Below are 13,287 nucleotides of genomic sequence, written 5' to 3'. Positions count from 1 at the left end.
AGAAAATTATGTACATATATAATAATTAAAGTTGAATCTAATGTTTCTCAAATGATGACATGCCACCCCAAATATAACTAATATTTCACATTCTCCACAATTTCCACATGAACAATAAAAGCATATTATCAACGAAGGTCATGATTGTTAATACTAATTAAATAACTCGGATCAAATTACAGAACTTTTACAGAGTACAGATATTAATTATACCAACATATCACACTAATAAATATCCCACTTAACACTCTTTACAATGATACTAACTATAAACATTCACATGTCGATGAAGAGGCAAGATACTAACATTAGCATGGGTCATATATTCACCTCAACATCTCTAGATAGTTAATAGTTAACAGTGCTTAATGGCAGTAATGGCCAAACCAGCAATGTTTTCCATGACCAATTGCTTCCTCCATATCACCTCTACTATGAATCCACCATAATAGATTAGTCAATGAATTCCCATCATCAAAAACTTTCATGCTTCTTACCTTTTGCAATGCACTTTCTTTATTATAAATTCCTTCCATCGCATAGATAAACCCCTTCCACCCTTCACCAACACCTTTCCTGTTCAAATTGGCCAGTGTCCACTCCACAAGCTCCTTCACATAACCAACATCTGAAAACAAGGCTTCAGTAATAGGAGACAATGGTAAAACATGAATACCAAGCCTACACTCTCTCCACTGAGCAGGAGCAAACCATAGTGCACTATCTCTCTTGTTAGCCCACACAACACTCACCACCCTATTCTCTTTGGTAAAATCTTCCTCGTAGAGTTTATCTTCCTCTCTCACATGCCACCACATTTGAGCTGCATGAATTTCCAATGCTGCAAGTGTTGATCCTGTAGCAATAAGTTGAGTGTCACCATATGCCAAACCCATCAATGCTGCTGAATAATATGCATTCACAGCTTCACTAGTACTCTCCTGATTTCTTCCATCAGCAAACTCAGTTAACCCTCCAGCCCAAGAGTGCAATTTATAGAGATCAAAACACCTCAATCGTGTGTAATTAGCGTCTGATCTTCTTCCCAAGTTCATGAAATCTGCCATAAGTGAATAGGCATGAGGCTTATACTTCCTCCCCCAAGCTGGATCAATCTTAGCAAGAACAGCAATTCCATAAAGGAAGTACCCCAAATTGTAATGATGATCATTGTAAATACCAAACCCGAAATCAGCACCTGAATCTTTAGACCCTTGTTTGGTAACAATCCCTCCCCATTTCCCATCATAGAGAAAACCATTTCCATCAAAAGTTCCACCCAACCATGGCTCAATGGTCTCCTTCAAGAACTTCCTGATTGCTGGTATTGCATCAAGAAAAGACACCTCCTCAGCAATCAATGCCAACCTTGCAGCCCTTGCTATCACCTTGCCATAAAAATAGCATGATGTTGTTGTTATTGCCAAGGGGTTAAGAGCATCCACATCTTCAGAAAGAGCTGAAAAAATCTCTTCATGGTTTTCTTTGACACCTCTGGTGGAATGCCATGTGATAGAAACAGGATCAGTTTTCAACATCCATGCGTCTCCAACAACACCAACAAGCTCTCCATCAATGCTTCTATACTTCAAATCATGAAGCACAGTGACACCACATTCACTATCACACAAAAGCTTAAGGTGAAGAGGGTGAGCTAGCATTAACAACTCTCCCCACCCTTTCTTTTCCCACTTGTACTCCACACAAAATGGCTTTGTGAATGTTGCACAACCAGATATAGGGTAACAAGAACTGAACCTGTTGAGGATTACCTCATATTTAGGGTCAGAATCAGGCAACACTGCCATCCTAATTATGCCAGAAAACCCATCAGAGGTAATCTCAGAAAGGGTATGGTTCAAAGTGATGGGAGAAGAAGTGTATATGAGCCATGTTTGGCCATTGTTGAGGTTCAAGGTGTGTTTTGTGAGAGAGTTATTGGACGAAAGTGAGAGAATGGAATGAATGGTGGTGATGGAAAGTGGTGTGGGACCTGTCACTGATGCTGTAACAAAAGGACTTCCTCTAACAAGGAAGAACTTGAGGTTTGAAGAGGGAATGTCCAAGGTGACACTGAGATCACTGAAGGAAGAGATCGTGTGCTTCTCATGTGATCCTGGGGTGCTTTTCTTTTCAGAGGAAGAGATGGTGATGTCAGGGTTGAAAGCTTGTGTGATGAAAGAAGAGTTGAAGACGTGAGAAGGGTATGAGAGGGAGAGGGATGAGTTTGAGGATTTGATGAGGTAAGGGTGAATGTATTCAGGTTGGTCACCATCTTTTAGAACAAAGTTTTGAAAGAAAGAGTTTGTAGGCAGTGGAGAAGGAAGAAGGTTCGGAGAGAAGAAAGTAGAGGGGTCAGGGAGAACTGTGGATTGAGTTTGAGGGAAGGGAAAATGTGGTGGTGGAGGCGGCGGAGGAGGCGGTGGTGGTGGTGGTGGTGGTGGAGATGGAGGTGGAGGCGGTGGTGGTGGAGGAGGAGGTGGTGGTGGTGAAGGTGGAGGAGGTGGTGGTGGTGGTAGTGGTGGCAGTGATGGTGGTCGTGGCGGCGGCGGTGGTGGTTTTAAGGTTTTTCTTATTCCTCTTGCAAGTTTTCTAAACATGTTGAGTTTAGATTTTTGATGTAGAAGAAGTTAAGTTAGTTGGAGATAGAAGGGGTTGGTTACTGTTTTTGATACGTTATATATTGAACAGAAAATTGAAGCGGAGAATAATTTGGAATGACACCAAGAAAGGGATAGTAATAGTTGTAAGATTATCAGTCTAAAAGACAAGAATCTGTAAGATTTAACGTTAACGTGTCACATTATACTTAACATACTATATTTCTAAGAATTTATTAATAGAATTTACTAAATAAATTAACATAAATTTAAGAACTAATTTTAATATTTTTTATATATTAAATTAAAAAATGTATTATCTTAAAGATTAATTTGAGATTTTAATAAAAATAAAAAGGTGTTATGAGTGTACACTGCACAATAAGAACAGAGAAATGTTACAGAGAGAACATGATTCCATTCCTTGGCTTGGGTTTGGAGAATGGAGTGAGAATCCACGAAAGATAATTTCTAGTTTATGCACTTGAAGGTGCAAGTAAGAGATGACATGACGAGGATGTTTAGCATTTGATAAGGTATATTGTTTGAAGAAAGATCTTTTTCGTAACTTGTTTATAGAATCTTTTTCCCTAGCTTAGAAAGAAAACAGGCTCATTTTTATTCTTCCATTTTATGGACAAGTTATTTATAAAAATTCCTCTTATTTTATTTTATTTTCACTTTTTTGGTTTCTTTTTCTTGTTTGTGGTCAACATTCAAATAAGGAATTACCTTTTGCATTGCGTTTAAGTGGACTCGCATATTGCCTACTTTTGCAAAGATTATAAACACCAATTCTTTTCTCTCTGTACAAAAATAAAGATATTTTTTAAACAATTTTGGTTCTTTTAGTTTTTATCTATATTTTTAAGATACATATTTATAATAGGAATATATATATATATATATATATATATATATATAATATCACGTAAAATATTAATTTAGAAAGACATTGAAAATAACTATTTTGTTCTGAAATGTGAGGTTGGAGTTTATTTTGCTGTAGAATGAAGTTATTCGTGCATTGGCATAGATAAGAGATTTCAATTATTTAGATTTTGAGAGAAATGGATAAGGCACAGAACCATAGAAAATCAAGGTTTGCTACTTGCTAGTTACTTGCAGATAGCTGCCACACGTGGCAGTCAAAGGCTTGTGAAAATCAATTTTTTATGTTTTATCTAACCTTCCTAGCACTTTTCATACCAAAGTCACATTATATAATGGTTTAAGAATTTATTGCTTGTTGAGATCCAAATGTATGTTGATTAGATTTAGTTACCTTGAGCCTTAGTTAATGGGTTTTGTTTATATGCATACATAACTACTCTGCATGTCTCTATGGCAGTGTTTATTGCATATTCTGGGTGCTGCTTTTGAAGCAATTTACGATTTAGAAACATGTTTTTACTAATAGTAACTGAAACAAATTTTCTTGCTTGAGGTATATTATTTGCTTGTGTTATTGTGGTTTATTTATTTTGTTATGATTATGAATAGGTTGCTCTTCTTTGATTCTGGTAGAATCAGTGGTCTAAACCTTCATGATTTGTGTTATGTATGCTTTATATCTAATATTCGCTACGTACGATTATGATGAATAAAGTGCGCTAGGTGAGAGAGAAAATAAAAATTTAGGAGTGAAAATGGCATCATTCTCCTTGTGTTTAATCTTCATGTGGCAACATAACAGGGCACCTTTAAGGTTTGACGCAGGAGACAACATTTTCATTCCTGTGATTAAGATGATTCTAAATCTGTAGTACTTACTAGTATGTATTCAGTATGAAATCATAGCAGATATATATATATATATATATATATATATATATATATATATATATATAACTCTTAGAATATGTTTAGATAAGATATTTTAAATACGTAATTATTTTTTGAAAGAATTTATAATTTTATGACTTAAAATTTGTTGTTTGGATAATAAATTTTAAAAAATTCGAAATTCTTACAAAAGTCAAACACAAATTCGTACAATTGACCACTTCACTTTGTTAGAAGTAAATTTGTTTTTCAGTTTAATGGACATGAGATTTTCCATGAGGCCACAAAAGAACAAGGGAAGCTACGAAGATTGAAGTAGAATTTGGAATTGTCGGGATAACCCTGCAATATGAAGACACTGAAATATACTAACAAACTAACTATAGAGACACTAATTCCTTTTCCATGTTTATCAATGCTTAATGGGCACATAGCAAGAACACAGACTGCTGGAAGCCAAGCTCAATTTTTCTGAAAAGAATATCGCCTATTTTTCTTTGCGGAGACAATAGCAAAAACATTTTGTTTGAATGGGTGCTGTTCTTAGGAGCTTCTACATCAACAACCAAGTCTTATACCATTGTTCCTAGGAGCTTCTGTCCTCACAAAATATTGAAACATGGCTTTGAGGGTTAAGTTGGATAATTTCACGATCTTGGAGTTTATGTTGCACCCAAAAAAAGAAAACTTACCATGATAAAAAACTGCTTAAGTTTCTGCTGCTGTCAAATGGACTTATATTTCAGCAGGAAAAAAATGCACAACATAACAAGATTAAACAGTTTTTATATTCACTAAAGAGCTTAAAACTAGTTTCAGTCACTGCTCATATAGTGCTTCCTTAATTGTACTTAAAACCCTTAGATTATAGAGGGCATCCACAAGCTAACAGCCACTTTTACACATGAAAATGCCAAAAACACACAATGGAAAATTAAAGACAGAGAATGAATTCGGAAGTCCACAACACACACATATTTTACTTATGAAGAAATTATAAGAAACAGACCTCAGAGGTATACAGAGATTTATTTATGTACAATGCAAGAAACTATTATAACATATTTTCTTCTGTAAGTATTTGAAACCATTAACAATACCTAGTGGCAGTAATGACCAAACCAGCAGTGTTTTCCATGACCAAATTCCTCCTCCTCGTCACCTCGGCTGTGAATCCACCACAAGAGGTTAGTCAACGAGTTCCCATCATCAAAACCATTTAAGCTTCTTATCTTCTGCGATGCACCTTCATTATCATAAATTCCCTGAAGTGCATAGACAAACCCCTTCCATCCTTCTCCAACACCTTCCCTATTCAAAGCAGGCAATGTCCACTCCACTAGCTCCTTCACAAAATCAACATTTGAGAACAAGACTTCAGAAATTGGCAGTATCGGTAACAGTTGAATACCAAGCCTACATTCTCTCCAATCAGGAGGTGCAAACCATAGTCCACTGTCTCTCTTGTTAGCCCAAAGAACACCAACTACCTTGTTATCTTTTGCAAAGTCTTCCTCATACTGATTATCTCCCTCTTTCACATGCCACCACATTTGAGCAGCATGGATTTCCAATGCTGTAAGCGTTGATCCAATGGCAACAAGATGGGTGTCACCATATGCCAGACCCATCAATGCAGCAGAATAATATGCATTGACAGCTTCACTGGTGCTCTCCTGATTCCTTCCGTCTGCAAATTCAGTTAACCCTCCAGCCCAAGAGTGCAACTTATAAAGGTCAAAACACCTCAAACGCGTATAACTAGAGTTTGATCTTCTTCCCAAGTTCATGAAATCTGCCATAAGTGAATAGGCTTGAGGCTTGTACCTCCTACCCCACACTGGATCAATCTTTGCAAGCACTGCAATTCCATAAAGGAAGTATCCCAAATGATAGTGGTGATCATTGTAAATTCCAAACCCAAAATCAGCACCAGTATCAGTAGAACCTTGTTTGGTAACAATGCCTCCCCATTTCCTATCATATAGAAATCCATTCCCATTAAAAGTTCCATCCAACCATGGCTCAATGGTCTCCTTCAAGAACTTCCTAACCTTTGGAATCACATCAAGAAAACACACCTCCTCAGCTATCAATGCCAACCTTGCAGCCCTTGCAATCAATTTCCCATAAAAATACGACGAAGTTGTCGTTATTGCCGACGAATTCAAACCCTCAACATCATTCGAAAGCGCCGAAACAATCTCATCCCGGGATTCTTCCCTAACACCCTTGCTAGAATGCCAAGTCACAGAAACAGGATCTGTTTTCAAAATCCATGAATCACCAACAACACCAACAAGATCCCCATCAATGCTTCTATACTTAAAATCACTCAAAACAGTAACATCACAACCACTATCAGACAAAAGCTGAACATGAAGAGGGTGTGCTAACATCAACAAATCACCCCACCCCTTCTTCTCCCACTTATACTCCACACAAAAGGGTCTTGCAAACACAGCATCACCACACACAGGGTAACAAGAACTGAACCTATCAAGAACACCCTCAAGGTTCCAATTAGAATCAGGCAACAAAGCAATCCTAATTACCCCACAAAAGGCATCATCAGTAGTGATCTCAGAAAGGCCATGACTCAACCTGATTGGCGAAGATGCATACAAGAACCAAGTTTGGCCATTGTTAAGGTGAAAGGTGTGTTTGGTAAGAGAATCACTGGAAGAGAAAGAGAGAATAGCATGGATGGTGGTGATGGAAAGAGGGGTTGGTTGAGTCACAGAAAGGGTCAAGAAGGGACTTCCCCTAACAAGAAAAAACCGCAAATTTGAATCAGGGATATCCAAAGTGACACTGAGATCACTATAGGAGGAAATTCTGTGGTTCCAATGGGAAAGGTTGGATTCTTTAGAGGAAGAGATAGTGAGATCAGGGTTGAAGACTTGGTATATGAAAGAAGAGTTGAAAAAGCGAGATGGGTATGAGAGGGAAAGGGAAGAATTTGAGCATTTGATGAGGTAAGGGTGAATGTATTCGGGTTGGTCACCATTTTTGAGAGCAAAGTTTTGGAAGAAAGAGTTTGTAGGGAGAGGAGAAGACAGAAGGTTTGGAGAGAAGAGGTTGGAGGGATCAGGGAGGACACTGGAACGAACCTGTGGGAACACAAAAGGATTGTGCTTTGTGTTGTGAGGCATTGTTGTTGTTGGTGGTGCTATTGGTTGGGGTAATGTCAATGGTAATGGCAGTAATGGTGAAGGTGATTGGAGTGGTGGTGGTGGTGGTGGTGATGGTGTTTTGAAGGTTTTATAGTGTTTGGAGCCTTTTTTAGGGCCTCCTCTTGTTAGGGCAGTGCTAACCTTGCGTCTAAGTTTTTCCAGCATTTGCTAGGTGGTTGACTAAAACTAGGTTTACAGTAATAATAATAATAATTTATTGTTAAATGTGGTGAGGATTATCACAAAGTGCCTCAAACAGCAGGTAAGATTGCTTTACTTTAATTAATGATTTTGAGTTTTAAATATCTAATTGCGTTAAGTACTTTAAAAGAGAATTTTAGTTCTTACAAAGAATACTAAAACAAATGTAATGAAAATTGGAATTCCAAAAATACAAAAATTTAACTAATAAAAATCTTGAGGTGGCAATACCTGAGAAGCTAGCGAGGTTAATATGATTTTAGTTAGGATACTCGATTAAGCATCTAATATTATATTGGACGGTGGTGTTTGCGTTTTGGACTTTTGGGTGTGAGTTGTTGGAGGGTTCAGAGAAGGAGCTAAGTTTATTGGATTTTGGTTTGGGAAGTGGGAGTTTTATGAAGGTTGAAATGGTTGATTGAAGTTTAAGGAAAAGGGTATGTTGGGGGCAGCAAGGTATGTGTGACTATGTGAAGAAAGAAACCAAGAGGAATGTGCAAGGAAGGGATAGCATGATTATTTGTAGTTAGAATTTCTATGATGTGACTCATTCAAGTGAGAATGGGAAGACAAAATCTATGCAACTCTTCTTATGTAAGGAATTGTTATCTTATTTTGGTACATTAAGGAATTATGATGTTAGGAAAGGGACTTCATTTTATACAACGCGTTTTTGTATTTGTACAACTCTCAAATATTATATTCGTTTGATAAGTAAAATTTTATTATATAATAATGTTAATTGTTATTTAAGTGTAATGTATAACCATTTTAAATAATATTATCAAAAACTATTTATTAAATACAAATTATTTACCAAATTTATTGACTGTAATATATGGTTATTAAATGTATGATTTTTATATCAATATAATTTATCTAAAAAATAATTAATACATAATTAAATACTTAAAAAATTCTTACTCTTAAGAGATAGACAAATACAAATCTTACACCCAATTTATCGTGTAATGATAGTCTGCCATCTCATAATATCCCGAGATGTTGACGTGAGGGCACCAATTTTGGACCTTCGTCTTCGGCCCAAGCCCATAACTTCTTCAAAATTTGGATCATCATGCACATACCCCGGTCATCTTCATAGTTGTCTGAAGAATTTTATTATTTTGTTCATTTAAAATGAAATGAAATGAAAACTTAAAAATGTATTTTATTTCATTCAATTTGATTTTTTTTATTTAATTTAAGAATACGCGATAAAATCATTTTGCTTTTCGTTTCATCATAAACGTGTTAAAACCATAAAATAAAAATTATATACGAAATAATACTTATATTTTTACTTTATTAGTTTATATTAATTATATATTTTTTATAATAGTAAATATTTTTAATTTTTTATTAAATTAATAAAATATAAATACAATCTACTAAATATTTAATAGTTTAATTAAAAATTCAAATGAGTTAGATTTACATTTCAGTTTGTTATTTTAGATTTACAAATAGTTTATAATCTCAAAATAGAAATAGCTTTTTCCACGAAGAACCAAATTTTAGAAATTATGATTAAATGATAGTAATTGTTTTCAGTATTTTTTATTTTCTTACTTTATTCTCAACAATTGATTATTTTAAATACAAAATTAATTACTACAAAATTTTATATAATTTGTAATTAGTACAACATTACACATGATTAAATATGTAGTAAATTTTTATTAAAAAATATAGCATTTGATAATATTAATATATTTTTCTTTTGTTTAAATCATATATATATTTTTATTGGAAACAATCTTATTTCGGTCGAATATAAATATTATGATGACAAAATTTCTTTTTTAAATATTTACCATAATTACAAATTAAAATAAAATAACTCAGTTAATTCATGTGTTCAATGGTCTAATATCAATACATTTAATTGCATTGAATTATATTATTTTTTAATAAAAGTTTACTATATATAATTTTTTATCTAGTGTAATGTAATAATATACATGATAAAGAAACTTAAATTATTTTTTTTTTCCTTTGTAATTTGCTATAAACAATCCATTGTTTTAAACAATCGATTCAGATCCTCCTGTCAAACTGAATAGCACTTGGTTTACAACAGCATGCATTGATCCTGAAGAACTGAACTCTCAGACCAGAAAAGAGTAAGGAACAAGGCACAAACAAATATTTTATATAACAGTAATATATACCCATCTATGCCTAAGTTACTTGCACGAACAGCACGTGTCAACCGTACAAGGTAGTGTAGACGACACTTCCAATTGAATGTCTGTCCTTGTTTGCAGTGACTTGCCACAAATTTTGGAAGAGTAATACTATTTTAACGTTTAATTTGGATTAATATTAGACATTCTATATAATTGGGGTGTTAAAATGTGTTCTTTTAATTGCATTATGCATGCATCTGGTTACATTAGTATAATTTTAAACATTTTTAACACCCGATTGTGTAGAATATTAGATATAAGACATTTAAACTAAATGTTAAAATTTTAACTAGGATTATAATATATAACTCAACCAGTTAATTAACCAATGGAAGAGGATTGGTAAAACATTCCGCAAAGGTTCTGTAAAAACAAATCATGGGTTTGTGCTTGCTTGCGACCTCCACTTCCATTCTGATTCGTATGTGTGTTGACTGACTTGTGTTTATCTTCTTGTTCAATTTTTCCGTTTATGTACACACAACGTTTCTTAATGTGGAAAATTGATTTTTGGGTCCAATTTTAGGCATGTTTCCATTTAGAAACCTTGATTTTGTTTCTTGACATGGTCACATTCACGTGCCTTTGGGGCCCAAGCTTCCCTTCCCTTTAATCAATCATTCAATCCTCTTTACTTCCACCCTTCCATCATTCATTTAAATCAATACCTTCAATGCCATTCCAGCCTCCATCAACATATCAAAACAAACCTTTTAGCTCAACTTGTGCTAAAATCCAGTTCACCAACCCAATAGATTAAGGTCAACTATCCAACAAGCATCCCCCAAAATCCAATAAGTCCCATTATCCTACTCATAACAATTTAATAATAACCAAGTTGTAGATGGAGTAGCTGCCAATAATTAAAACACTAGAGTCAAACTAAGAATTTCATTTACCATAACCCCTCTCAACACTATAAAAGCCCTAAGTAACCACCACTACAACAACACAATCACCATTCAAGCATTCATCACCATAATCACACACCACATCCAAAATGTCTAATAACCAAAACAACACTCCTTTTATTTTCCCAGAGACACAATCCACTGTCCTGCCTGATCCTTCCAACTTTTACTCCCAAAACCTTGTCTCAAATCCACTCCCTACAAACTCTTTCTTCCAAAACTTTGTTCTAAACAATGGTGACCAACCTGAATACATTCACCCTTACCTCATCAAATCCTCAAACTCATCCCTCTCCCTCTCATACCCTTTTCACTCTGTCAACTCTGCTGTCATATACCAAGTCTTCAATGCTGATCTCACTATCTCATCAAACCAAACTTCCAATGGGAAGCACATTATCTCCTCCTATAGTGATCTCAGTGTCACCTTGGATATCCCTTCTTCCAATCTAAGCTTCTTCCTTGTTAGGGGAAGCCCCTTTTTGACCGTGTCTGTCACCCAACCAACCCCTCTTTCCATCACCACAATCCATGCCATTCTCTCCTTCTCTTCAAATAATTCCTTAACCAAATACACCTTTCAGTTTAACAATGGTCAAACATGGCTCCTATATGCTTCCTCACCAATCAAGTTGAGTCACACCCTCTCTGAGATCACTTCTAACGCTTTTTCTGGCATAATTAGGATAGCTTTGCTGCCAGATTCTGATCCAAAACATGTGGGTGTTCTTGACAAGTTCAGTTCTTGTTACCCTTTGTCAGGTCATGCTGTGTTCAGAGAACCTTTTGGTTTGGAATATAAGTGGGAGAAGGAAGGTTCTGGTGATTTGCTTCTATTGGCCCACCCTCTTCATCTTCAGCTTTTGTCCAATGAAGACAGTGATGTCACTGTTCTCAATGATTTTAAATACACAAGCATTGATGGGGACCTTGTTGGTGTTGTTGGGGATTCATGGCTTTTGCAAACAGATCCGGTTTTAGTAACTTGGTATTCTACCAAGGGTGTCAGAGAAGAATCCCATGATGAGGTTGTTTCAGCTCTTGTGAATGATGTTGAGGGTCTAAATTCATCGGCAATAACAACAACATCTTCTTATTTTTATGGCAAGTTGATCGCAAGGGCTGCAAGGTTGGCATTGATTGCTGAGGAGTTATCCTATCATGATGTGATTCCAAAGATTAGTAACTTCTTGAAGGAAACCATTGAGCCATGGTTGGAGGGAACTTTTAATGGGAATGGATTTTTACACGATCCTAAATGGGGTGGCATTATAACCAAACAAGGGTCTACTGACACTGGTGCTGATTTTGGCTTTGGAATTTACAATGATCATCATTATCATTTGGGATATTTTCTCTATGGAATTGCAGTGCTTGCTAAGATTGATCCAACATGGGGTAGAAAGTACAAGTCTAAAGCCTATTCACTTATGGAAGATTTTATGAATTTGGGCACAAAATCAAACTCCAATTATACACGCTTAAGGTGTTTTGATCTTTATTTGTTTCACTCTTGGGCTGGAGGGTTAACTGAATTCACAGATGGAAGGAATCAAGAGAGCACAAGTGAAGCTGTGAATGCATATTATTCTGCAGCCTTGATGGGTTTGGCATATGGTGATGCACATGTTGTTGCACTCGGATCAACACTCACAGCATTGGAAATTCTTGGAGCTAAAACGTGGTGGCATGTAAAAGAGGGTGGAAATTTGTATGAGGAAGATTTTACAAAAGAAAACAGGATAATGGGTGTTCTATGGGCTAATAAAAGAGATAGTGGACTATGGTTTGCTCCTGCTGAATGGAAAGAGTGTAGGCTTGGCATTCAACTCTTACCATTATTGCCAATTTCTGAAGTGTTGTTCTCTAATGTTGAGTATGTGAAGGAACTTGTGGAGTGGACTTTGCCTGCTTTGGATAGGGATGGTGTTGGAGAAGGGTGGAAGGGATTTGTGTATGCCTTGGAAGGGATTTATGATAATGAAAGTGCATTGCAGAAGATAAAAGGCTTAAATGGATTTGATGATGGAAACTCTTTGACAAATCTCTTGTGGTGGATTCATAGCAGAGATGATGGTGATGAGTAGTTGGGATTTGGTCATCAAACATGAAAACAATACTGGTTTCTTATAATAAAGAAAATTATAATAAAGTTACCAATGTATATCATGCATTGTATTTCTTATATGAATAATGTTTGTGGACCTATTTTCTTTAGTCCCTTATATCAGTAATATTCATGGACCTTGCTTTTATTTTTGGTACAAGACTTCTGCAATCATTGCTAAGCTGCCAGCATTGTGACAGGAGAACTTCCTGCTGTAACGTGTCAGCTTATGCCAGGTAGCCGCCCTCTCCTATGATAATATCATTTTCAAATCCTGTGTTACTGAATAATGTACGAGTTTTTCAACATTTACAA

General features: G+C 35.6%; 3 protein-coding genes across 5 annotated transcripts; 1 reads left to right on the top strand and 2 right to left on the bottom strand.

The window, feature by feature from the left end:
* Positions 1-365: 365 nt before the first annotated feature.
* Positions 366-2,600, bottom strand: LOC113867717 (probable endo-1,3(4)-beta-glucanase ARB_01444). Its single transcript, XM_027503152.1, has one exon. The coding sequence runs from the start codon at positions 2,598-2,600 to the stop codon at positions 366-368; it is 2,235 nt and encodes a 744-aa protein (XP_027358953.1).
* A 2,675-nt stretch (positions 2,601-5,275) lies between these two features.
* LOC113867162 (probable endo-1,3(4)-beta-glucanase ARB_01444) lies at positions 5,276-7,943 on the bottom strand. 2 transcript variants are annotated; one of them, XM_027502253.1, is made up of 3 exons: positions 7,143-7,943; positions 5,762-7,064; positions 5,276-5,719 (listed from the first exon to the last, which is right to left on the bottom strand). In XM_027502253.1, exons 1-3 carry the CDS (start codon positions 7,724-7,726, stop codon positions 5,486-5,488), a joined length of 2,121 nt encoding a protein of 706 aa, XP_027358054.1. In that variant the 5' UTR covers positions 7,727-7,943; the 3' UTR covers positions 5,276-5,485. The 2 variants fall into 2 exon arrangements, with proteins under 2 accessions (XP_027358054.1, XP_027358053.1); XM_027502252.1 differs by having other exon boundaries at positions 5,284-7,943.
* A 2,978-nt stretch (positions 7,944-10,921) lies between these two features.
* Positions 10,922-12,953, top strand: LOC113867420 (probable endo-1,3(4)-beta-glucanase ARB_01444). Of its 2 annotated transcripts, XM_027502738.1 has the most exons (3): positions 10,922-11,343; positions 11,422-12,721; positions 12,764-12,953. In XM_027502738.1, the coding sequence occupies exons 1-3, from the start codon at positions 10,955-10,957 to the stop codon at positions 12,950-12,952; spliced, it is 1,878 nt and encodes a 625-aa protein (XP_027358539.1). In that variant the 5' UTR covers positions 10,922-10,954; the 3' UTR covers position 12,953. The 2 variants fall into 2 exon arrangements, with proteins under 2 accessions (XP_027358539.1, XP_027358538.1); XM_027502737.1 differs by having other exon boundaries at positions 10,922-12,953.
* The last annotated feature ends 334 nt before the right edge of the window (positions 12,954-13,287 follow it).

This window comes from Abrus precatorius, unplaced genomic scaffold, assembly GCF_003935025.1.
Source record: "Abrus precatorius isolate BTA unplaced genomic scaffold, Abrus_2018 Scaffold5, whole genome shotgun sequence".
Taxonomy (NCBI): domain Eukaryota; kingdom Viridiplantae; phylum Streptophyta; class Magnoliopsida; order Fabales; family Fabaceae; genus Abrus; species Abrus precatorius.
Note: the sequence above shows the minus strand (reverse complement) of the source record. Positions and strands in the feature narration are given on the sequence as shown.

What these genes read in the sequence shown, in the direction of transcription:
- LOC113867717 (XM_027503152.1), bottom strand. Translation starts at nt 2,600, where the DNA reads ATGTTTAGAAAACTTGCAAGAGGAATAAGAAAAACCTTAAAACCACCA.
- LOC113867162 (XM_027502252.1), bottom strand. Translation starts at nt 7,726, where the DNA reads ATGCTGGAAAAACTTAGACGCAAGGTTAGCACTGCCCTAACAAGAGGA.
- LOC113867420 (XM_027502737.1), top strand. Translation starts at nt 10,955, where the DNA reads ATGTCTAATAACCAAAACAACACTCCTTTTATTTTCCCAGAGACACAA.